The sequence below is a fragment of the Cimex lectularius genome, unplaced genomic scaffold (genome assembly GCF_000648675.2).
Source record: "Cimex lectularius strain Harlan isolate CLEC.00 unplaced genomic scaffold, Clec_2.1 scaffold93, whole genome shotgun sequence".
Taxonomy (NCBI): Eukaryota; Metazoa; Arthropoda; class Insecta; order Hemiptera; family Cimicidae; genus Cimex; species Cimex lectularius.
This window is the reverse complement of record NW_019392669.1, coordinates 1219878-1246337: the sequence shown is the minus strand read 5'-3', so window position 1 is coordinate 1246337 and position 26460 is coordinate 1219878. Positions and strand designations below refer to the sequence as shown.

The 26460-nt window shown below is 34.6% G+C and overlaps 2 protein-coding genes across 5 annotated transcripts in view; both read left to right on the top strand.

Annotated features, from left to right (window-relative positions):
- LOC106672101 (trithorax group protein osa) overlaps window positions 1-9925 on the top strand; it is a 198004-nt gene extending 188079 nt beyond the window's left edge. For 3 of the 4 annotated variants that reach the window (XM_014403246.2, XM_014403244.2, XM_014403243.2), the window contains 9 exons: window positions 591-807; window positions 868-993; window positions 2027-2119; window positions 3401-3536; window positions 3597-4126; window positions 4194-4375; window positions 5974-6114; window positions 7392-9077; window positions 9274-9925. In XM_014403246.2, coding sequence (XP_014258732.1) covers window positions 591-807; window positions 868-993; window positions 2027-2119; window positions 3401-3536; window positions 3597-4126; window positions 4194-4375; window positions 5974-6114; window positions 7392-9077; window positions 9274-9654 — 3492 coding nt within the window. In that variant the 3' untranslated portion in view covers window positions 9655-9925. The remainder of the gene's footprint in view (window positions 1-590; window positions 808-867; window positions 994-2026; window positions 2120-3400; window positions 3537-3596; window positions 4127-4193; window positions 4376-5973; window positions 6115-7391; window positions 9078-9273) is intronic. The other variant, XM_014403247.2, reaches the window with a different exon arrangement.
- Window positions 9926-17410: 7485 nt separating this feature from the next.
- Window positions 17411-25672, top strand: LOC106672134 (multivesicular body subunit 12A). The gene is made up of 7 exons (XM_014403311.2): window positions 17411-17871; window positions 21544-21742; window positions 21806-21935; window positions 22318-22407; window positions 22470-22788; window positions 24552-24602; window positions 24668-25672. Exons 1-7 carry the CDS (start codon window positions 17773-17775, stop codon window positions 24704-24706), a joined length of 927 nt encoding a protein of 308 aa, XP_014258797.1. The 5' UTR covers window positions 17411-17772; the 3' UTR covers window positions 24707-25672.
- The last annotated feature ends 788 nt before the right edge of the window (window positions 25673-26460 follow it).

Genomic DNA, 26460 nt, shown 5'->3' with positions numbered 1-26460 from the left:
TCAAGCTTTTATAATAAAAAAAAAAAAAAAAAATTAACGATTGAGTCTTGATATACAATAGGTGATTTGTTAATTTAATAATAAATATTTTTCACTTATCTCCTCAAGAAGTGCAACGGTTTGATCCCACAAAACGGTAAATCTTGTTTAAAAATTTATTGCTGGTGTTCATTCTTCCCTTTAAAACTTACATTGAGTGGATATTGATTCATTTGTTCAAGTCTTACTGAGAGAAGCCCCTGAGATCTGAGCCTCTTGTTTCATTTATCATGTACTTAAAACTTAATATCCCTTTAAATATGTTTTTTATCTTTGTTCTTTATAATTAATAGTTGTAGTGAATAAATAAAATATTAGACTTATTAAAATTGTGGTTTGTAATTTAATTTAAATTTTTTATGGTTTATCTGCAATAGTGTTGATTCTAAGATTTTGATTGGCAATTGGGAACAGCCAGTAATTTTTTCTAGTTAGTGTTGCTATGCTTTTTTTTTTTTTTTTTTTCATTTTTATCATTTTTTTCTGAATTAATTAGACAAAAGTTTATTTAAATTTAGACCAGACTGTGTAATAATGTTGATAAAAAATAGGTGACCAAGAATAAGATCTGGAAAGACATCGCCGGCCTGCTGGGCATCGGGGCGTCATCGAGCGCTGCGTACACGCTCAGGAAACACTACACTAAGAACCTACTGCCTTTTGAGTGCCACTACGACCGAGGCGGGATCGACCCGCAGCCGATTATAAACCAGGTCGAGGCATCGTCGAAGAAGAAGAGCACGAAAGCCGCCCCTGTTCCTTCACCAGGTAACGGACGCTTTAATAAACTTTCTAGGTCCCTCCGCTCACCCGTTCTTTTCATTCCAGGATCGTCCAACTCTCAAGATTCATTTCCAGGACCGGGCAGTGTGAGCGGTGGGATGGACGGCTACGGCTACGGTTACTCACAGGATTACAACAACCAGCAAAGGCCTCCTTCGCAAACCAACCAAGGTAGCTTTTTTCTTCTTTTTTTGTAAATATAACATCTAAGTTTGTTTCATTCAGTTCGTTGTTAAAAAATATTCTTTAAAAAAGTATTGAGTTGTAACCAACAAGCTAATTTTTCTTTTTGTTTTACAACTAACCTTTTTTTATTTATCCAATAATTTTATTATTTAAAAATTTCTGTTTGATTGGGGGAAGGAAGTCATTACATATATTTTAATTTGGCTTATTTTGAGCATTACATTTCATTTTTATTTGTTTTTTGTTTTTTTAAATACAAGTGATCATCTCAAAATATTGATTGTCGTACTGTTTGTTTAAATATAACTTTAAAAATTATTTCATAATTGTGGTTTTTCAAATATTTGTAATCATTGAAAAATGAAATGAATTAGCTTGAAAGAGCAAGGTTTTTGTTTTAGAATTTTATCTTTGTAAAATGATCGTTTGTTCGTTAATTTTTAATAATGATTAATAAAAGTACAACACCTTTTTAAAAGATAATTGCCATTGTTTTCTCAAATTAAAAATTAATTTTGGAGTAATCACTTTTAATATTGATTGCATACAGATTTAATATACAAGTTTCTATTAATTACATTGCATTTCGTGGTTTTAATCAATTTATTGTTGATTGTTTTGGAAATCGGGTAAAAAACAATTAAAATTAATGGGCCTGGGATTATGAAACATTGTTTAAAAAAATTCCTTGAACGGATTGCACACTTAATTAATTTTTGTTTTCCTTTTTATTTGTATTTTAATTTTATTATGCCATCTGTAAAATAATTTTACTTGCGTTAATTTCTGGTGTCTATAAGGGAAAAATTTTCACGTGGAACTATTCAGATTTATATCCTTTAACCCAGAATTCTAAATAATCAACAATCAAACCACAAGATCTGCACGACGCTACAAATTAACTCTTAATTAAAAGCATAGTGATTACAAAAAAAAAAAAATCAACCTCTTAAGTAATCATTGAATGTACTGGGTTTACTGAGTAAAAAAAACGGCCTTATCGTCTTGGTTGGGATAGGTGTAGGCGTTCCGAGTCAAGTACCTGGTGATAACATTAGCGTGTCCAACCCATTTGACGACAATGCTGCGTCGCCGAGACCCCCTAGGCCAGGTAAAAACGATAAAAGGAGTCTATGAGGTAGTGTGAGTGCGAGAGAGATTGGAAAAAAATAAAGGTTTCAAAGCCCTAAAGAAGGAAGCATGACCGTTGGAACCCGTTTTTACTATTTTGTTATGTTTAATGGGGCATGTGATCGAATTTTATGTCTTGTTAACTCGTTTTTCTTCTCTAGCTATGTGTTTTGTTGTTTTGATTTTTTCAATTTTACCATCGGTGCACTCTTTATTCAAAATTAAGACTGCCCGGGAGCAAAAGAAACATCACTTTTGTGTCATTCAATATTATTTATTTTACCCTATATTTATAAAGGACATATTAAAATTTTAAATTGACCTGTAATTATATTATTTTTCATAATATAATTAATTCTATATGCCTATTCTTCATAATAAGAAGGATTTGCATGATTTCAAACAATTTCATAGGATCTGTGGATTGTTTTAATTTTCGCTTCACCATTTAGCATTAGTTTTAATAACAACCGTCTTCACTGAAAATTTTTCATTTAATAACACCCAGATTTTTAATGAGGGCGAAGAACATAACCAGTCTTAATTATGAACTTCAGAATGCATTAGAATCACTTGAAAGAACACAGTTTGCTGTTTTTGTTTTTTTCTATCTCTCACATTGTATTTTTGTCAAATGCAAGTTTGTAAACAAAGAGAGTTTTGAGTTGTGTTTACAAATAAAGATTAGACATCGAGACGCGTGACGAAGGCACTGGAAAAAATAAATCAAAGACGTCATTTCTTTGGTTTTGTATGTTTTGTATTAATTGTTTACATCAATAACATATTACACGTAAATTTGTTATCTAACATTTTAATATTTGATTGCTTATTATATCATGTTTTTTTATGTTTCTTTAATTTTTCCGAAATATTTGTGAAGTATCTGTATGTATGTATTTTTTGTTTTGTAGTTATTTTTCTAATTATTTTTTCTGTTACTTTTTTTCTGATCATTCATAAGGAGAGATTTGTTTATCTAGCTTGGTGGTTACTTCTCTGTTTTATCTTTTCTATCTTCATTATAAATTAGATGAGGGAGAAAACAAAATATTAAATATGTTTTAATTTAAGGGGAAAAAACGCTGAGTTTACAGTAAATTCTTGGTGGTTGGATATTTTAGTTTGCAAGCAAAAGTGTGCATTTGAAATAGTTACTGTTGGAATACTTTATTAAAGTTGCTTTTCGTGTGTTTTTTTTTTTTTAAAGTCTTTATTTCTAATGTGTTGTTTTTTAATATTTAATAATTGTATATTGAAGGTATGCCCCCTAGTGGTGGTTACCAAGGGCAGCAAGGAAATTACCAATATGGTGAGCAATACAATCAGCAATATCCAGGTGGTTCTTATCCCCCAGGAAGGCCAATGTATCCCCCTTACGGTCCCGAGTCAGACAGGTAAATTTATAACATTTTTTTTTTTAAGTTTAAAATATTAAAATGTTCATGTGCAAGCAGGGTTTACAACCAAAGTAGTACAAACAATAGTGGAGTGCCACCGCCGAGTGGAGGACCAGGAGGTGGTGCCGGTGGACCACCTGTGACTGGCGCGCCGCCAAGCGGAGATTACAACAGATACATGCCCGGGACAGGGACACCGGGGCCGCCTAATGCTGCTGGGCCTACTTATCCCGGCAATCGAGGATATCCTCCACCGAGTCAAGGGAGTGCCAGCCCGAGCGGTACGCCGCCAACGCAGCCACCTCCTGTCCCTGGGGTTCCACCGACGCAACAGCCGAACCAACAGAACCAACCTCCGACTCAGCAGCAGCCACAACAGCAGCCTCCTCCAGGTGCACCGCCCTATCAGCCCCAGCAGGAATACTACCGGCAGGACGGCGCCTACCCAGGCCCAGGTGGCTATCCTCCGAATGCACCGAATAAAACTATGCCACCTCCTGCACCTCAGCCGAGGCGGCATCCTGATTTTGTGAAGGAACCACAGCCGCCTTATCCTCCGTACAACCAACGACCCAACATGTATCCTGGTAAGTCCAACAAAATCCATTGTTCAACTCGTCTTATATTTAATATATAATTTTTTTTCCTTTCAAGCTGGTTGGTCAAATAATAACAACAGCGGCGCATACAGAGGACAATATCCCCCTCCAATAGGAGGAACCCCTGGACCTCAACAGTGGGGCCAAGGGCCTTCCAGGCCTGGCGCACCACCCAATCATCAGCCCAACAGTCCACAATGGGCAGGACCACAACCGCCATACCAACAGCCACCTCAGGTACTTAAAACCATCAGTTCTGTAGCTATAATAAACTGTAAACAAAAATATATAACTTTTGCTATTGGGCTGGTGCAAAAATAATGCAGGTTTTGAAAAGGCAGTCAAGAAACTCTTCTTTTTCGGTTGTTAACTTTTTATATTTCTTGGGTTTCTTTTCAGGAACTAGACAACCATCAAAATCTCTTTTTTCCTTTTTTTATTGATTCAATGGGTTTGATGGTTATCTAGTACCTGAAAAGAAATCCAAGAGATATAAAATTATAGTTAATTTTTATAAAACAAAAAAAAATGTATTCGATAAAATTTCCATCACAATAAAGGCGTTTTCGGCTTCACCGTATTCTCTAAAAAAAATTTAGCCATCAAAAAGCAATCAAAATGTCTAAAAAAAGTAGTCTATAGGTTGGGTGAATATGGAGTGTGCGGTAAGGTTTCATACCCTAATTGCTTAAGTTTCCACAGGGGTTGGCATTACATACCGCCTGGCATTACTGTAAAGTAGAATCAGCCCTTTACGGTTTATCAATGCTGGACAAAGACGTTGCAGTTTACCGTGCGTTTTGTCAATTTCTTGCCATTATGTCTCTGCTTTGATAGTTCCACCGTAATTCAGGAAATTATAGTGAACAACCCCAGCAGTACTCCACCAAACCTTTTTTTGGTGCAAATTTGATTTTGGGGAATGTTTTGGCTTTTCATCCTTGTCCAACCTGTACGCCTCCTGGTTATCGTAAAATCCATTTCTTTGGACTTAAGTTAGTTCTTGCAGTGTCAATTTGTCGAGCTTCTTTACTTTACCAATTTACTCCTGATGGTGAACAAACAGTTGCGGAGTCAACACTAAGCTCTTCTGCAATTTTCCATGTTGTCTTAACGTGATTTTTCTTCAATCAACTTTCGAATTGGTCATCGTGTACAACAGAAAGCCTACCACGACCTTCCCTCAATCGAAATCTCTGAAAATATTGCTGCACAGTGCGCAAAACTGACTTTATGTTATGGCTGCTCTTTGCCCATGTTTAAATTCGTCGTTAAAAAAATAAATTAGCCCAAAATCTAATTTGGATTTAATTTTGCAGGCCCTCACTCTTATAAAATTCAATACAAACTAAAATGTTTTGTATAAAAGATAACAATTAAAAGTATTTATTATAATCCATAAATTAGATTTTTGAGGATTTAGCTTTGTGTACATGACAAGCACTTGCAAAATAAAACAAATTTGCAAAACCTGCATTAGTTTGCACCAACCTTTGGTTAATTTCTTTCTCTTTTTAACTCTGTTTACAAACAAGTCACTTTCAGTTAATTAACTGTATATATGAATCTTATAAATTTTGACAAATTTAGCTTTAATAAACAAGCTGCCAGGGCTTAATTTAAAAGTGTTAAATAAATTCTTACTACAAATATTCACATGATTTATATAAATAGAATTACCCAAAGTTAGGGTTCAAGGTAAAAAGTTAGGCTATTAGTAGTCCTACATGTTTTGGCAATTATTCAGCTTCCAATTATTGTGTCACCTTTGACCAGCTGATCATGTTCAATGTTTTTGCATAAGGTTATAGTAAAAATTCAAATTTGAATTTCAGACTCAGCAAGGTTGGGGAATGGCGACACCGGGAGTAGCTCAGAGCTCGCCTCTCAGGCCACCGATGGTCGGGCCGAGGCCTCCGTTCAGACCAGACGCCAAGCCTTATAACCAGATGCCGCCAGGACACCCGGGTGTAAAGGTACGTTAAAAAAACAATATAATCCTTACGTAGTGTGTGTAATAACTGTTAGTAAATTATGAATTAATCCGTCAAATATTGTGTGATGTATTATTTACTTTTTCCAATTCTGCGCTGTATAATAAAAATTTTCGTTTTATTATATTTTCAGCATGCAGAACGAGATTCTGTAAGTAGTCTTGTTGACTGATATATTCATAATTATATTTTATTTTTTGAGCTGTTTTCTTTTAACAAATTTCGGTTTTACCTTTTAACAACGGCTCTTTTGTATTTAACAGGGGGTGTCACCAATGTACAAATAATCAGCAATGGTTTCGGCGCTAAACTTACTTTTATAACTTTGGTGATTTCTTTGTGCAAATTTTCTACTTTTGAATTTGAAATTTTTTTTTTTTTTTTTTTAATTTTACTAACTGAACTGTGTTTCTATTTATTCAATTTAAAGTTCGTTTTCATTAATTTCCCACTTAACCCTAAACATATGTTGTCATTAAAGTTTCTGTTTTTTACATTAAAAAATCCCTTTTCTCTCACGGTAAATGGCAACAAGAAATCATCAAAATTACATTTATTTATATATTTTGTATAAAAATATCACAGAAAACGTTTTTCCTTTAAATATTTAAGGCTTGTATTATGGGCAAGTAATCCTCCACTCTTGAAAACCTAGGCCCATTTTAAAAATCAACAGCCCTTTAAATAAGTTTTCTTAGAAATAATGTGGCCAGCTTTTTTCTCTTTTTTAATATTGGCTTTATTTGCATGAAATCATTTCAAATGTGGGGAAAATAGATTTTTCTGTCAAATTGGAGGAAGGGCACAAAATATGGCAATGTGTAAATACGAATACAATATAAATACAGTATATTTGTTTGGAAAGTGTAAATATTTATTAATTAAATCAATAAGGGTGTCGGTGGCTGCTACGGTTTAGGCGTTGACACGGCGCTAATCCCTGTAAGGTAAAGGTTCCTGGTTCGAATCCAGTGGCTCCGCATTCGAACCCACCATACTTACAAATGTTTTTTTTCTTTATTTAGTTTATTTATTTATTTTTTGTTTTAAACACCGGCACCCCAAGAGTTCATATAACCTCGTAATTAAAATACTGTTGTAAAAAAATTAAATCCATCTTTACACTTGCTCTAAATTAAGAGTATTTTTTTTTTTTTTTTTTTTGAAAAAGCCACTCTGGTACACTTACCAAACAAATTAGTGACTTATATATTAAAGAAATTAATAACATGGATGTTTTCTTTTGTTTTTATAATCAGGGTCCAGTATTTTATGGAGTACCGCCAGGAGGTAGTCCTCAAGTGAAACGAGACATTGTATTTCCTATCGACAGTGTTGAAGCGACGACTCCCGTTTTGTACAAAAGAAGACGGCTGGGAAAATCGGACGTTGCGCCGATCGAAGCGTGGAGGATAATGATGGCGTTGAAATCCGGCCTGCTGGCTGAGACATGCTGGGCGCTCGACGTGCTGAACATCCTACTGTTCGACGACACGACGATACCATATTTCGGTCTAGTCCACCTCCCCGGGCTCATGGACATTTTACTCGAACATATGAAGAAAGCGCTGACGGATATGCTCGAGCCGATGAGTGTACCTCCGTTCAACGAAGAAGTTAAAGATGTGACTCTTAGTGATATAGGTGCGGTCGAAAGTTTACCCGATCCGAACGATAGAGTCTGTCTCCTCAAGTCGGCCGACTACACATTCAGGTCACGTAAAAACCATCCTGTGACGATATGCCCCGATTCGGATGACATATTCGTCACAGCGACTAAGAGGTCGTGGGACGTGGAAGATGTGGTTGACGATGCGGTAGAACAAGACTCTGGTAAATATATAGTTAGTTGTTTTAGAGCGGAATTTGGTAAAATACCTTTTGTAAGAATAATACCCAATCGTAAAAAAGAAAACGCTACAGGAGCAGAAGAGGCTCAAGTCATAGAGGAACCGAAAAAGGAAAAGACTTCTGTTGAAAAAGTTAACGAACCTCTCAAAGAAAAGAAAGAAGAGAAAAAACTCAACGAGAGGGTAACTAGGAAAAAAATTAAGACTTTAAGTGATGTGTTATCTAGGATTAAAAAAGAACCGATAGAACCAGCTAAAGAAGATAAACCCATCGAAGTCGCACCTGAAGCGACACCTATCAAGGAAGAACCTCCTACAATAAAAGAGGAGCCGAAAGAACCTGAAGAAAAACAGTCTGAAGAAGAAAAGTCTGCAGAAAAGGATAAAACTGAAGAAGAACCAAAAATAAAATGTAATATCCGGGATCCGGCCGGGACTCTGAAAAGAAGGCGGATATCGGACTATGAAGACGAGTGTTACACGAGAGACGAAGCAAGCTTGTATCTCGTGACAGAGAGCCAAGACTCCATAGCGAGGAGGTGTGTCTGCCTCTCGACAATCCTTCGCAACCTGACCTTCGTACCAGGCAACGAGTACGAGTTCGCCAAAAGCGGCACCTTCCTCGGCCTAGTCGGCAAGCTTCTCCTGCTCCACCACGAGCACCCGCCGAAGATGCCGAAACACAAGAAGTACAACAGGGACGAAGACGACGAGCTAGAAGACTGCTGTTCGAGTTTACAAGGCGACAGTGAGTGGTGGTGGGAATTCCTCCATCACCTCAGAGAGAATGCCTTAGTCAGTATAGCCAACATTGCCGGCTACGTCGACCTTGGGCTTTACCCAGAGGACATTTCAAGACCGATACTCGACGGGCTTCTCCATTGGGCGGTCTGTCCAGCTGCCCAGGGGCAAGACCCTTTCCCGACTGTCTCTCCTACGAGTTCCCTTTCACCTCAGAGACTAGCACTTGAAGCTTTGTGTAAACTTTGTGTTACGGACTCTAATGTAGATCTTGTCATCGCGACACCACCTTATTGTAGACTCGAAAGACTGGCTGCTGTTCTCGCAAGGCTACTCTGCAGAAGTGAAGAACAGGTACGGTTTAATTAATCAAAATTAAATTTTATAACAGTATTATCAATGCTGTAAACATTTTTTCTGAGGTACATCCACTCACTATATTCACCAAAAATGTGATTATTAAGTGGTAATTAATATTTCTTTGATTTTTGGTTTTTATTTTACAGGAACAAAATTATTGTCAAAATGTTAATTTCATGTCGGTTTTCAGGTTTTGAGGGAATTCGCTGTTAATCTTTTATTTTACCTCGGTGCCGCCGACAGTGGGATGGCGCGAACCATCGCCATGCAGAGTCCGTGCGTGTCTCAACTAGTCGGTTTCATCGAGCAAGCCGAAGCGAGCGCACTGAGCGTCGCGAACCAACACGGACTCGGGGCCCTGCGCGAGAACCCCGACTCGATGGGCACGAGCCTTGACATGCTGCGCCGTGCCGCCAAGACTCTGCTCCACCTCGCGGCCCACCCGGACAACTGGCCGCTCTTCCTCCAACAGGAGCAGCGGCTCCTGGCACTCGTCATGAGCCAGATCCTCGACCAGCAAGTCGCTTCGATCATCTCAATGGTCCTCTTCCAAGTATCCAGGGTTACGTAGTCCCTCGAAAAAATGAAAAAAAAGGAAAGAAAGAAAAAGAAAAATCCGTGTGTTGTCTAGTTGTACAAAGTGAAAAAGAAGCCCGCGCAATCACACCTCCCCCGAAGAAAATTTAAAAAGTGTATAAATACTATTTGACTTTTAACAAGTGTGGTAAGAGTGTGATATTATTAAAAACAAAATATTTGGGAGAGAGAAGATTGGAAAAAAATTTAAAATGAAAAAAAAAGTGAAATTATACGATTATACGAAGATACTTAAATAGGTATGATACTTGTGATGTTAGGTCTTGTGGATATATATATATATATATATACAATTTTAAATTTTTAGGTAATGTTTTATTTCTTTTTTCTTCTTTTTTTGTTTTTAATTTTTTGTTTTTGAGAATAATGTTATATATAAAGACAATATTAATTCCTTCGATACTGTGGTATATTCAAATTATATAAGTACCTCATGTGGTACATTGTATTTATTTAGCTATTATATATATAAATATATAAAAAAAAAACATACCACTTATCGAGTGTATGGACTAGTTAAAGCGAACACAATATGCGGAAACAAATTGGAAAAAAAAGAAACTCTGTCTATGATATGTTGACTTTTATCTTGGTTTTTAACATTTCTGTGTTCCATAAAATTTTGTTTTTGCAAAGGAAAATGTGAGAGAGGAAGTTTTTTACAAAAAACTCAAGTTTTTATTTTTTATCTTGTAAAAGTGGTTTATCTGCAAGTCTTCTTTTTTCTTTTTTTAATTTTTATTCCGTTTATAAAAAAAACTTAGTAACTTTTAAAATAAAAAGTTTAAAAAATGGTATTTACTTGTGCAAATGCTTTATATATATATGTCTGAAAATAAAATATTGAAAATATAAATGTAAATAAGATGATTAAAAAACAAATCCACAATGTGTTATAATGATTTATTTTTTAAACTAAAGAAGAAAAAAGGAAAAAGAGAACTAGTTGTAGTGTTTATAATAAATTGATTTTAAAAATGTCTCAGGGTTAATGCAGTTAGATGTTTGCCATTTTTCTTTTTTTTATTTTGAGACAGTTTATCAAAAATCTGATCTTGCATAATGGCTTGACTTGCATAGGAGAAAAAAAATTGGTGGCCAATTGGTAGTATTAAAAAAAAATTTTGTTCAGTGTCTCAGAGTGTATAGTTGTCTTTTTAAAAAAATTTTTTGTAGGAGATAACTCTTTAAAAAAAAATTATAATCCGTTTTCCCATTTTTAAAAAGGAAAAACAGACAACTTGTTTAACACAGAAATTTTTTTAGACTCGCTGTGACGGAGGAAATGCTATAAAAGGATATAAAAAAACAAAAAAAAACAGTAAGATATTATCAATAATGTAAATAATTATGCATGATAATTATAGGTATTTAAAAAGAATACAGATTTACAAGTTAGTGCCTGATGGATTTGTATACCTGTTTTGTTATCACAGGTGTGGATATGAATGATGCTGAATGACGATTGATGAAAGAGAGAGAAAACAAAAAATTAACCAATTGTACATTTTTTGCGAAAGATTTTTTTTTCTAGATAAGGAAAGAAGGACAAAAGTAGACATTTTCCTTCAAAGAACAATAAAAAAAAGTCTTTATTAACTTTTTACGATTAACGTATAAATATATATATAAATATAATAATTCTATACAGCTAAAAAAATGAAAATGATGGGAATAAATCAAGTGGATAAAAGAAGAAATTTTTTTTAAAGATTTATGATCTTGGCGATAAATTATAAATGTGTAAATATAAATTAAATAAATTTATAACTGAAAGTCAAAACTATAATGTGTGTATAAGAAAAACCGTGCATCTTTTTTTTTTCTTTTTCTCTTCTTTTAAGGCCTGAAAAAATGTATTATATACATGTTTTATATATATAAAAAATGAAAGGAATATTTATGTTTAAAGTTATTTCTTCTTTTCGAGGATCAGTTTTTTTTTTGTTTTGTTTTTTTATTTCATCCGAAGATTCGGAAAACAATGAAGGCCGTTAAACGATATTTTTGTTTCAACCCTATCCTCATCCTAATTCCTATAAAAAAAAATCCTTTGATCTCAAAAGCAGACAAGCTGAAATTCAAGTGAATAGGAAACATTGAACTTATAAAATAAAATTTAAAAAAAGGTTAAATGGTACATGAGTTACGAGGCGCAGATGCAAGGGAACCCACTGGTAGGATGAAAACAGTGCCCGATGGTAGTGCTTACTTTTACTCCAAGTTACCTTTTCTTTTCAACCAAAGTATCCAGATTGTTCAGAAGGATGTGCATGAAGTGCCGGGGACTTGATGCGGACCAAGGAAACTGTAGGAGAGTGCCCCGTCCAGCCCAAGAACCTTCAACCGAAGAGCACCCAGTCCCGCCTATGCCACCCTCAAGTTAGCCATTTATTCATTGTATTAACATCATCATTACGCTTATATTAATGGTTTGGTTTTCTTCAAAAATTTCATTAAGATATGTAATGAAGTTATCACCCAGAATTTCCGGAAGATGGTGAGGTTATAAAGTCTGAATATGCTTCACTGTGAGGCTTGTGTGCCCTATTTGCAGATGAGACAGTGTTGCCTCATTCTAGAAGATAGGATACCCATGGTCTTGGGGGTTTAATTTCTTTCAATTAAATGTTCTATTCCCGATGTCGTTGCCATGATAGCCATATCCTTTGCTTTAAGTGTGACAAGAAATCATCATGGGGCATGTAACATGACCATTCATCATTTATAACAAGTTTTGCAGCCCTATTCAGATATCGTGAGATGCGGTCAAATTAATTAACAATTAACGGTCACTAATCTCTACACATTTCTATCCATTGTATCGTTTCCACCTGTACTGCAGTTCTCAGAGAAAGAGCTTTCATATTTTGGTTCTATAACTGTAATACTGAACAAGAGGACTTATGAAATTAAAATATGTAAATGGAAAAATAGGATGTGATGAGGGATGCTAGGAAGTGAAGTTTTTATATTTTCTGAGCTGACATGGGTTGTACTTTTCCTAGTTACTTAGGCCAACTACACCTTCCTACTAGGCCAGCCACAGAGGTTTACCCGAACCAATAACTCAGGTATTGTGACCTGTTCAAGTGAGAGTAACTTTAAATGTAAATTTATGAACCTAATGTGATGATGAGGGATGCTAGGAAATGAAGTTTTTATATTTTCTGAGCTGACTGATGGGTTGTACTTTTCCTAGTTACTTAGGCCAACCACAGAGGTTTACCCAAACCAATAACTCCCGTAAATCTTCAAGTAACTTGATCTGTTCAGTTAGCCTAGACCAGATCGAAATTCAATTCTAACTACCTGCACAGGTTTCAGTATTCAGTTTGGTTGAAAGCAGACGCTCTTATTTTGTTGAAAAAATATAGGTATACCGTTTCATTCATCTTCAAATAATTATGGTATTCTGCTTGTTCCACAATCAATTCTTGTAAATTAATTTGATGTGAGTGTACCAATTTCTTTTCAAACAATCTTTATACCATGTTTTCCCATTTTCTTTTCTTTGATTTAATCAGCCTCTGCAATCATCATTTCGCTAGGAAGCCATGACCAATGAAGCTAAACCTTGTATGAGCTCGTTACCCATGCAGGTATACCATTCATTGTCCAAGCAAATTGCAACTTTTATGTCCAACATTATAGTTCCACAATAGACCTGTCACAGTAGGAGAAAGAATTGCCTTCTGCATCAACCCAATTGGATCTGGATTTTTTTCCCTTTTTTTGAAATCAGAAGTTGGAGGATCCATCCCAATAAGTTCTTGGTATACATATAGTCTTGCAGATCCTCTGGTCAATTTGTTGGGTTTTTCATTATATAGAACGGCTGTGACATCGAGACTGGAAGTTTAATCCCCCTGTTCAAATTTTGTATTTCCAGTGGATCCAGCTCGAGAACTTTTTACTCGTTCACTTTCTCACAATTCAATTTTCAGTTTGACAGATTGTTATACAGGTCATGAGTCATTCAAGTTTAAACATGTTTGACTGTTTCCTATTCAATTTTTCACTCTATACATGTTGTTTTGTCTTACTTTTTGTTTATAAAATACACTGATGAACAAAATAAGTGCACCACCCTTAAATTTTAATGTATTTAGGTTTATTCATATTTTGCATACCAAAAATATGTTTCAGTTGTAAAAATTAGAAACTTAAAAAGAAAATGTTTATTACTTAAGTCTAAAAAAAATTATTGAGTAAAGAACAAAAAAACAGAAAATTTAAAAACAATAAAAATGTAAAAAAACATTAACCCCCCTTAATAGCGAGTATTTTCACCTCAGGCATGAATCACGTTTGTTAAATGATTTTACATTCCTTGGAAAAGATTTTTGGTAAAATCCTGATTCTTTCCCTTTCATCAAGAACAGCCGTTTCCAACTTTAGTGGGATATTAGGACCTTGGTTTTGCCGTTGTACTCGTCGCTTAAGTTGGTCACAAATGTGTCCGATTGGGTTCAAATCTGGACTTTGTGCTGGCCACACCCAGCGCTTAATTCCAACTTCATTTAGGTAGTCGTCCTCAATACGTGCTCTGTGGGGTCTGGCATTGTCGTGTAATTTTTAAGGAAAAATTGACTATAAATCACATAGATGTTCTCTAAATAATTAAAAATCTGGTTTAATTTTCTGAATTAAAAACAAAGTATACAAATTTTACATTCAATTAATCTTTTTAGGTATGAGGTATTCAAAATTCACAATTCAACTGTTTTACAACTTAAAACAAAAATTTCTTGTAAGTCACCTTACTTTCCAGCTTTTTGTTTTTAAGGATTGGTTAGGGATGGGTTTTGTTTTTAATTTAAAAAGTTATAATTGTGTATTTTTGAAAATTATTTTTCATTTAATTACTCATACTTTTATATCAATTATTGTACTGTATTAAAACTTTAAATGCATACCTGTGTGGATTGCAAGATTTTTCTAAGTTGATAAACCGATATGGTATTCTTATCTTCTGTATAAATTTTCATAAATAAAGAAATGGTTGGTCGACACAACATATTACATTCAATAATATTTGGAAATTAATTTTTGTATCCATCACAATTATACATAAGTTACTGTATAACAATGCAAATTATTTTTTTAATTGTATACATATAATTTTCAGTAATTCTATTACAAATTCTGCAAAATCTAAATGTAGAATTTGAAACGTTTGTTCTTGGGCTGTCGCAACTTTACTAATAAAATTCTTTGATAATTCTCTATGTTCCAAACTTATACAAGATAAATATAACACTTTATATATACAGGATGTTCGGCGACTCGTGTTACAAACTTTGTCAGCATATTCTACATTCAAAATGGACTCAAAAAGTCCTAATTAACTATGGTTATTCCCCTTTTTCTGATTTTTTAAGATTTCACGACCTTGCTTCAAATCAACAATGAAACTAAAAGGTTTTGGACAAATCAGTTGATACCATTGAAAACTACGTTAAATTTACATTAAGTGAACGTGGATGAAATAAGCGATTCAGTAGCCAGAACTTTGAACACAATTTTTTTTTTTCAAAGTTGAAAAACTTACTATGGTGATTCGAACTACTATTTCCAATTTTTTTTAAATTTCATTTTTCCACTCAGGCAGCCTAAAAAATTCCTGATAAAAGAAACAAATCTTCCACGCAGAACTCTCGTACAAACGCTAGCAGACAAACATTCAAACATATAAGAACTCGGGAAAAGGCCTAAATCTCATTATAAATTCCAATAAATTTAAGAAAGCTGAAAAATGCTCTTCGAAACAAACACCAGGGGCCCAGTAACTCCTACAAATCACTTGAAAGGTTGAGACTTTGCCTAAAGGGCTGCAAAGTACAACTGTCGACCAAAGTATGTTTAACAGTTAAAATGATGCCACTTTGAAAACATCTATGACAAGTTGGAAAAAGAAAGATATTACATATTTCATATCGATATAATATTTCAAAGAATATATTATATATAATATTGCAATTATTATAAAATAATCAATGTAGGAATAAATTGATATAGTAATATAATATAGGATTTTATTATATATAATAATAATAATACAAAATATTATTCAATTAATTATTCCTTTTAATGTAAGGACTTGGTTGAAATGAAAAAGCCAGCCAAAGGTTGTGGGTTTGAATCCCGCTCAAGACATTAACTTTTTCATTTCAACCAAGATGTTACATACAAAGAATAATTAATAACAGTAAGATTTTATATGTAAAATTTCCTCATTTACATCAATTCACTTCTTGTCACTGTCTTCCCTTTTTCTTCAAGTAAAAGAACCAGTTTCCCTTAGCCTCTGATAAAGCCGTTGGAAGGTGCAATCTGCTGAAACGTCTCAATGTGGAAAATGAGCTTGGTATTCTCCTTGCAGTAGCATTACCATTGCAGTAACTGTAAATGAAATCATCAGCAAGATGTGCATTAGAAAACAAGGACATAATTAAAATCACCAACCTGAGGAAGTTGTCAACTGATAACGTAAAGCAAACTGATTGAATTGAACATTAAAGAACTGACACAAAACTCAAGAGCTAGACGGATTTCCTATAAAAAATTGAACTCGCCCCACTTCATGGCCAGTTTTTTTTTTTTCAACAAAATACAAAATTTTTGGGCCTTCCAGAACCGCAATCCAAAAATGTGGGTAAACTAATGGAGAACTTTCGAGGGAATTTACAAAGCTCCGGGAGTTTGCGGTTATTGACAGTTAAACCAATACCATTTTTTAAAAATTCCAAATTTCAACATTTTTTTTTTTTTTTAATTTTTCGTGCAGAATTTTTTCATCAATTCTGCAATGTAAGTAGTTTTCCGGACAGAAAATTTAACGTTCTTTCAGTGGCACAGACCAGTTTTGTACAGTCAGTAATTCTGAAGTTTATAAACATTTTAGTGTCTAATCTAAGTCAAAAAATTAAAAAATACCCAAAACCTGAAATTACTTCTTTGCCGTTGAGATTTGGACAGGGGTTTATAGGAAGTTTTTTGTTGCATATGTTGAGTAGAAACACCTTGAGATTTTTGACAGTGTGTGAGTGGTGTGTGTGTGTGTGTGTGTGTGTGTGTGTTTATGAACTTAATCTTAACTTCTTAAACTTAACTTCTTATTCTTTATGGTATGAATAATAAAGTTTGAGTGCATTTCAAATCTGAAATGACCATAGTCCAATTCGTCTTATTGTTAATATATGAGAGTAAGAAAATAATATATATGTGTGTGTTTATATATATATTCTTTTATTACTCTCTTATATGAACTTATTCTTAACTTCTTAAACTTAACTTCTTATTCTTTATAGTATGAATATAAAGTTTGAGTGTATTTCAAATCTGAAACGTCCATTGTCCAATTGGTCTTATTGTCCATATATGAGAGTAAGAAAATAATATATATGTGTGTGTTATATATATATATATTCTTTTATTACTCTCATATATGAACTTATTCTTAACTTTTTATTCTTTATAGTATGAATAAAAAGTTTGAGTGTATTTCAAATCTGAAATGACTATAGTCCAATTCGTTTTATTGTCCATATATGAGAGTAAGAAAATAATACATATGTGTGTGTTTATATATATATTCTTTTATTACTCTCATATATGAACTTATTCTTAACTTCTTATTCTTTATAGTATGAATAAAAAGTTTGAATGTATTTCAAATCTGAAACGTCCATTGTCCAATTGGTCTTATTGGCTTCGCCACAGTCGTCCCTTTACAGATGGCTTTACCAAAGCCTCTTTGGTGTTGTCGTTGATAATGAAATTTACTTCTTAACCAGATAGTTTATAAAAAAGGAGATAAAAAAGGTCAAATTAATTTCCGTCGGTTCGAACGATGTAACTGGTCAAAAAGGCGGCCGAGTCTCGGTTCATAAGTGTAAAATCGTCTCGTTTCGACTAAAAATGCGGTCAGTCTGATCATTGTGGACAAAGGTTAATTTTGAGTGTTGAGAGAGAGAGAGAGAGAGGGGCTTATTCATGAATCTTCCCCTGCCTTTGTTCCGTTTATTTTGACAATTTCACCAAAGAATCGGCCTCATCCCCCCATTTATTTTACAAATCCTTTTTAAAAATGATGGAAAATGTATTTAGCAAACTGACAGACGATAATCCCATCACTTCGATAAGTGTAATCGAGGATATTGCAACACCACCTCCTGGTTTCATAGTTGTAAGTGATAATTAATTTTTTCTTATAATTTTAGATGGAAAACGCTCGGCAAAAAATGTACGAGACTTCTTACATTGGAAAAATTCCTATTTTCATACCAACCCAGTTTTCAAGCATTATATTCAACAATTAATATTTGGACATAGAATGATTACACTAAGAAATTTAATCCCAACCGTATCACTTCCTTTACATTTAAAATATCAAATATTATGATGATTGTATGTGTATCATTCGTAGTGTACAATATACAGCGCCGTTTAAGAGCTATTGTTATTGTTATTCAGTGTATTATTGAGGTATGGGTTTTGTTTCGGAGGGTAACAGTAATGTTGGTGCATTTGTGTTCATTTATCTTAACTCTTGGTGTGTCTCCAGATTGGAGACAGGTGCTCGGTTATTCGCTGAGCTACAATATTCGTTGCTCGCCTTACTCAACTAATTGTCTCAGTTTCCTTGTCCACGTCACAGTGAAATAGCCGAACTAAAAGCATCTACACATTTGGGAATCAATGGTATTGTACGGATATCAACTGTAATCATCAATCAACACTGCTATTTGTTTTTCAATAATAAACGATTCTTTACTAGTTAGATGTGTTAATGAAAGAACATGATAGCGTTGTTTCTGTCGGTTAGGAATGGATTGGCCCAAAATGACATCCTTGGAGTTCCTCGATTTGTATCCGGCTGAAGCAATAATTTGGAATGCTTCTCTTCCGAATCATAAAAATCAGAACGAGGTTTTCGATGCATGGATACTGATGGAATAACAGTACTATGTGACTATGGAAAGCAGTAACCGCACGGCACTTGGCAAATACATATTCGTTGTTTCTGCACAAATTGGCTGCATGTGTACATAGGCACGCTATTTGGTGAATGCCAAGATGAGCATCTTGATCTTGGCAAATGTTCAGCGGCATTCGGCGAATACTGCATGTCTGGAGCCACCTTAAGACGCAGAATTTGCTCCATTCGACTATTCGCTGCATTTGTATTGGAGCTCCTCTGACGCATTGTGGGGTCATAATCAGGGATAGCACAGCTGTGTCATCGGGAAAAGGAAGGTAGAAAAGTGGAGGGTGTGGTTGGGATATCTTAAGTAAAGTTACAAGATTAGTCCGAGCACGCTGCTCTATGACTCTCAGAGGGCAATATTCGGAGTAGTTGGTAAACTTGAAAGAATGCTTCTGTTAGGTACAGGATTTTAGGTATTTGGAAGGTCATGTTTTAATTTGTACAGGGAACTCTCATGCTACTGATAAAACGCTTGTCACATTCGTGTTCAGTTAGTCAGTTCTCAGATTATGGTTGGGTCAAGGTGAAGTCGTTTAATTCCATAGCAATAAGAAAATTAGTGCCTGTAATATCTGTGTAGTAAAGTTCAGAGTTTGGGATTGCATCAAGGCCCGTCAGACATTGATGACATAAAACGAGGAGGCCGATAAATTGGCTAAGGAAAGTTCGATGTTGATACTTATCAGCCTTGGATCATTATCGTGGCATATCAAACTCAGGCAAATCACAGATCCATCCAGTTCAGCTGGATTGTATTTCAGGACAGGCATGCGAAAAAAGTCCGTTAAAGGGCCATCGCAGAAACTAACAGCAGAAGTACTAATCCTAGGACTTGTTAGCACTAAAATGGTAATAGGGCTACAGACTCAAGAGGCATATTTATATACTCGGAGCAGAAATAAGCCTGCATAATATTGCTAGGAAGAACAAGAAGAAATTGGAAAATATTCTCTGTTGGTGTGAGAAAAAGTGTGAAGGATACATGTGGGAGCTTTGGGATCTGATAAAACACCTTAAACTTAACTAATCTAAACAATGATGAAGATTGCATAAAGTTGTAAATAGGTTTGACTACTTTTAATCTTAATCACTTCAATTAATTATACTTTTTTCAATTCTGACTGCTAAGCATATATGATTGACTTAAACCATGAGAAAGAGAAAATTATAGTCAAGAGTCCTTCCATATACATTCATGCAATTTAAATTCATTTTTTACTAATAATTTTTCTACGTGTGGACCCTTCCCATAAGCACACTTCTGTTAAGCAGATCAAATTGACTGTGAACATAAATATTCAATTAAATGCGTATTTATATTGACCCATTTTTGTATCTGTTTATCCTTTCCTACATTTTCACCGCTTTTCTTGCTAACTGGTTAGCGCTACATCCCTTGTTGGGCTTGGTTCTCCTCAAAACCTACTCTCTTCTGTCCTGTGTTCTTTTTTCATCGTTTTACTCCAAATTTCCTAAGGCCTCCATTAGATCGTCTAGCCAGCTCAGCTTTTTGGTCTTCGTTTCATTCACCTGCTGGTCTCTTCACCACCATATCTGATATCCTTTCAACATGGCCCTTTCAATCTGCCTTTTTTTTTTAATCTGGCTCACCACATCCACATTTTCACTGAAATTCACCTAATTCCAAATTTTACAAGCCAGGTCAAACTTTCCCAACTCCATCTTTTGCTTCAGTACATAAAAACAGATCTGATAATTGTTTTGTAGACCAAGTCTTTTGTTGCTTGAGATACGATGCTTCTTTAAATTTCAAAACATTATTTAGAATGAAGAGGTTTCTATTAAAGCTTTAATTTTGCCTTTTATGCTAAGCACTCAGGTACTTAAAACTTTTGTGATATTACAATTAATTAAGGTTTTTAGTTGAGATAAAAAAGTCAATGGCACGAGCGGGATTCGAACCCACGATCTTCGGCTAGATACGCCGCTGCTCTACCACTTCAGCTATCGTGACCTCGATCCACTCAGACACCAACTTCCCATCTCAACCCCACCTTTTGAATTTTCCCTCCTTTTTGCCATTTTTCTTTTTATCTCAACTAAAAACCTTAATTAATTGTGATATATTAATTGGTCAAGCAGACCACGAAATTAGTGAACTTTTGCGATATGCTCATTTATCTGGACTTATTCTTCTCTACTTACCTTAAACCTAGCTGTATTCATATACTTTATATATTTTATTCAAACTGATAACAAAGGATGCATATGCTGAGTCGACGTATTATAGATTTTCCACCAGGGTTCGTTCAGATTGCTCTTATTGCCAGAAGTCCCCATTAAAATGGATGGCAATGGGTTTATCCTCAGTCGCTTAACCAGCCTCGTAATATTCCAGGTCGTTTTCACCAGTCTCAGTAAATTCAATGGCTCTAATGACCTCATGTTCTTCAGAGCTTTTCTGTTTAAAAGCTGCTTAAAATCAAACAGGTGGCACATGCCCCTAACTTTTTTTTTAACAGTATCGTTAGTGAGAATATTAAATCCTTTGTTGATCTCCCTGCTTGAAGACACACTGATAGTACCCTATTCAGCCTATCACCTTCTGATTAACTGCTACGGAATTCTCGTTCAAGCTTAAATTTATTTTCACTCTAGTTTGTTTATATTGTTTATTTATACTCTCTTACAACACCACTAATTTACGTTTAAACTAATTCTTCCCAATACAAATCCTCACATGGAAACAAGCTCAAAAAAACAATCTCTTTCTTAAACTGACAATCGTCAGTTCACACAAAAACCTTTTTTGACATTATCTTTTTCTCTTTTTCATAATCACTTCTTCAGTCATCTGAACATACAATAAAGGCAAGCATAAAATGATTTTTTTTTTAAATTAATTTTAAGGTGTCCAAAACTCATGATCAAGATTCCGATGCCGACCTTTGGAAAGCGTACAATTTTTTCGGTCGGAAAATATCAAGGTATCTATGCCTTTCCAAAGAGGAAAAGATTGCCGACTACATCGTCGAGAACATAGGGGTCATCGGGGAAAAGGACGTCCCGCCAGATGGCTATTGCCTCATACCAAGGACAATGGACACAGGTGAGTGTTTTCTACCCATTTTAATACACTCGGATAATTAATTCTTGACAATACGATTCACAGATGCGAAAGCCTGGAAGAAAAGGCAAATCTGTTACAGCCTGGCAAGGCGTTACAAGGCAGTATCAGCGGTCACGGATGTCATTCTCCTCAGTAAAAACAGGAAAGCACCTCAAGGTTTTAAATTAGCCGGGTGAGTCATCGGCCTCAATTAGTCATAATTCCTGTTAGAAAGTACATGCGGGTTTTTTTAAAATTATTATTTTAATATTCATGTATTTAAATATATTTCTTACCAAGGGATCTCCAAGTCTTAATTTTCCCCCACTTTTATTATCTAATTTTGCATAACTGTAAATATTTATTAAAAGTAACAAATTATTTGGATCCTTCCCTCACTTTTTAATTTATTTAATTCGCATAGCTTTTAGTTTAATTTAGTTAATTTTATTAAACAAATAAATGCAATGAAAATTTTTTAGGAGTCTTATTTTATTATTTATAGGACTCAACAAGTTGTTAAACAATTAGTTTAAAATTTTTAGAAAGTAGGCCAATAAATGTTCATTTTTCAGCGACATAAATGGATTAGCGGTTTGTTTTAAAGTGAACACAGAATTTAGCATGAAAAAACCTCCATCTCCCACACCAGTACTAAGCTATAGGTAATTAATATATTTCTAAAATAAAACGAACCGTCTAATTTACCTCAATCGTCGTTTAAAAGTTTGAGCCCCAATGGAATCCAGTTGTCGGATGTGCCGAAGAAACAAAACCAGCCGTCTAATGGAATATACCCAGTGGTGAGCCCGCCGAAGCCGACTTCGCCCGGCGGCGATGATTATGTGAACATGCTCATGCCAAAGCGTAAAGCTCCGCCTGTTCCGATTTCGCCGCCTGGTCCTTCGACCTCTTCGCCACCGCCGTTGACGTACAAGTCAGCTCATAACCCGAGCAACTACAGCACCCTCGGCTCATATCAAGGCCTCGAGGGTGTGCCATTCGTTTTGCATCCTACACTACAACTCATCACACATAAAAATCTAGTGAGTTATTCAATTTATAGACATAATTATTTTAAAATAAATTTATAGCCCATGATTATTTTTTTAAAACTGTGGTTGCCAGTTATCTGTTTTTATCAGGTATTCTGTTGAAAATTTGTAGTAAGGAACCAAATAGGCTTTTCATTTTTTTTGCCAGATCATTCATTATTGTTGCCTTTCTATTTAATCTGTGAGATTTCCTCTTGAAAAATGTACTATGATGAACCTATAATTTGATGATCATCTTCGTCCACATATCCTTGCTACCACACACATTTTGGCAATCATTATCTTCACTATGTCTGTATACTCTGGAAGTATTTCTTTTATTTATTCTTCTTGGGATTTCGTGAGATTTCTTCTCGAGGTCTTTGAGGTGATCAACCTGAAAGTATTTTCATCCTGGTAATATAACCACCTCCGAAGATGCTAAAATACATCTGACAGACCAATGATGATAGCATAAGCAGATTCAGTCCAGTTTCTATTGTGCGAAAACCACTCGCGAATCAGCTGTCTCAGGTTAACCATTTCCGAAGGGGACATAGAGGCAAAACAAGGTAAGCCATTAGATTGCTTGAGACAAGCATGCCGTTCATATCTGTTTGCTATCATGGTGATACTTTTTGTTAAGAATAATAAGAAATTAATTTCCACTCATGCTCTTTCTCGTTCTTAATTACCTATCTTTAGCATTCCACAAGAATCGGTAGCTCTAATACAATGGATAAATCAAATGCAGAGCTCCTGGTTCATTCTGAAGCTTTACACAGAGAAAAACAGACAACACAAAGCACTTTGATGGACATTAAAAAGCCGGTCGGCTCATTCAAAACATCCTATCGCCAAAAGTTTCAGAATCCCACTTAATTATCCACAACATGAGACAAGTTTCGCAAAATAGTTGCGCACATGATTTTTATAAGTGGGTACCACTGTAGCCAAGTGGTTAGCACTCACCCCTGGAATTTTCTTTCACCCCCTTTTCCATTTTTAAATAACAAAGAAGCATATCAAGCTCTCGACTTTAGCCCCTATGGTTGTTGGTTCAATTCCCATTCACCCCTGGAATTTTCTTTCACCCTCCTTTTTCATTTTTACATAACAAACAAGCGTGTCAAACTCGACTTTATACCCCATGGTCGTGGGTTCAATTCCAACTCAGCCCAGGAATTTCCTTTCACCCTCCTTTTTCATTTTTACATAACAAACAAGCGTGTCAAACTCGACTTTATACCCCATGGTCGAGGGTTCAATTCCAACTCAGCCCAGGAATTTCCTTTCACCCTCCTTTTTCATTTTTACATAACAAACAAGCGTGTCAAACTCGACTTTATACCCCATGGTCGTGGGTTCAATTCCAACTCAGCCCAGGAATTTCCTTTCACCCCCCTTTTTCATTTTTAAATAACAAAACAGCTAGTTTATCTATCAGTTTGCGGATCAGTGAGTTTTCTGCGTTTAATTCATGTTTTTTCTATCGTAAAATAGATACAGGGGTAACTTATAAGAAAGAACGGTTAAAACAGTATGACAAACTCCCCCTCCCCGTCTTGAAACCGATTTTAAAGTTGTTTTAAAAATGAAAAGTGATTGTGATTTATGTGGGTACTTATACTTACATAACGTGATGATCGCTTAATAGGTTTTAATTAATCCATTGAATTTTATCCTGGCCCAATTTAACAACGGATTAAGTGACAACCATTGTATTTCACTTAAGATTGCTCTTATTAAGTACTAATATATATTTATCGTTAAAGGTGCCATTTCACAAGTTGCAATTTAAGAAGAAAGAAACACTCGACAAAGAGGTAATATCCTGAAACTATTTCAGTATTTGATTTTAAACAATTTTCTCACGTCACACATTTTTCAGTACAACTATGACTTTAAACTCGAGCGGCAATATACATAGCAGATGGCAGAAGAGTTTTCATTTCACGCCATGAAACGGATAAGCAAGAGGGCCATTAGGAAAATCTGTGCGCCGCAGCCGCCTTTCAAACTGACTCTTCTCGACTCAAACTGATTATTAGGCAGGGACACGCGGGACGATATGCCAGTGGAGGTTTTATTTATTTCGCCCTCCTAGGCAGATTTTCTTTTCTTTCTTATCCTGGATCGTCAATTAAATCTAAATAAGTTCCCAATTTTTGTTTATCTAGCTGAGTTTATTTTTCAACTTAAATGTTTTATCATAGCATACAAGAAGAATTCTGTTTATAATATAATCCAGTTTTGGCTCACGTAAACAAGATTCTCAACTTTCTTTCATTTTAAGGTGATTTATGGTATGCTTAAATGTTGATTGTTCTTCCTTGGGACTAAATCACCTTTCATCTGTTAAAATAAATCAACTGTAATGATTTGCTTTGAACATTCAAGGCCGTTAGGTTAACGACATGTTACAAACTGCCATTTTATTTTTACTTTATGCAATACGTATTAATAGTAGGGATTAAACACTTTTCTGTTGTAGCTGGTGCCAATTTATTGAAATACAAAGTATTAGGGTTCACTGTACATATAAATTAGGTAGATTTTTTTTGCCTTACAGGAGGTTGAAGACTGAAATTTTAAAATGTTTTTAATTAAGGTGCTCAATGGGCAGCGTGTCTCAAAACCTTTTATGAACAATTTAGCCCTCTTTTTTTAACAGGTAACCCTTTTAGAGGTTGTGAAAAACCAAAAACATTATGACAAGACGGAAACCTTGAATGAAAAGTGTCATTTTAATTTTAAGTTTTTTCCTCTTACTCTCCTGGGGAAAAGATATCACTGCTCAAGCACAAGGATCTCCCTAGTTCCCAAACCGTGTTAGACAACGGTTACCTGTATAAGGCAGATTTTTTTTTTTTTTTTTAATTGGAATGAAGTAGAACTAATTAATTGTAGACTACACCCTTACTTTTCTCCCCTTTGGTAAATGTATTTTTTTCATAATGGCACATTTGAAAATTGTCTTTCGATGAAAGCTTGTTTATTGACTCGTTTCGTTGTAAATATGTGTTTATTGTATTTCTAAAGACTCAAAGAAGAAGAAAGATTAAAAAATCAATAATCGTTTCTTTATTAAAAAAAAAAACCAAACGATTTAGAAACTATGCTTTCCCTTATCAGTTTAATATATTTTTATAACAATTAGAGGTGCCTTGTGTTATCAAGTGTTATTATTTGAAAAAAAATCTTAATATGTAATAAAATGTATACAATCCTGTAAATATAATTAGTGGAAGAAAAATAATATATAGAAAGTATTATTTAGACGGGTTTGAACAAATATTATACTAACACTAAACAATGTAATTTTTGTAGAATTGGTTCAAAAAGTGGTGTTTTTAGAGGAAAATTTTGTTCTGTGATAAAAAAAACAACCTAATTTTAATACTCCTCTGTCAGTGAAATGCAAAATACCTTTTTATCTTTACCAGTACAGAAAATACACGCATTAAAAAATCCAAGAGACTACATATTGTTAAAATATGTAATCAAATATGTAACAAGTTTAAAAAAAATTGTTGAATTTTTAAAAATATATTTACAAAACCCACATAGTTGATTCGAGATGAACAAATTTTATAACGGAAACTTTGTCTTGTACAGTAAAAAAAAATTTTGTTATACACTTATCGCTCTGTATTTTTAGGTGATATATTATAAATAATTTTT

What these genes read in the sequence shown, in the direction of transcription:
- LOC106672134 (XM_014403311.2), top strand. Translation starts at nt 17,773, where the DNA reads ATGATGGAAAATGTATTTAGCAAACTGACAGACGATAATCCCATCACT. An exon ending in ACACCAGTACTAAGCTATAG is followed by an intron (nt 22,408 to 22,469) that starts GTAATTAATATA and finishes GTCGTTTAAAAG; the next exon opens with TTTGAGCCCCAATGGAATCC. An exon ending in AAGAAACACTCGACAAAGAG is followed by an intron (nt 24,603 to 24,667) that starts GTAATATCCTGA and finishes CACATTTTTCAG; the next exon opens with TACAACTATGACTTTAAACT.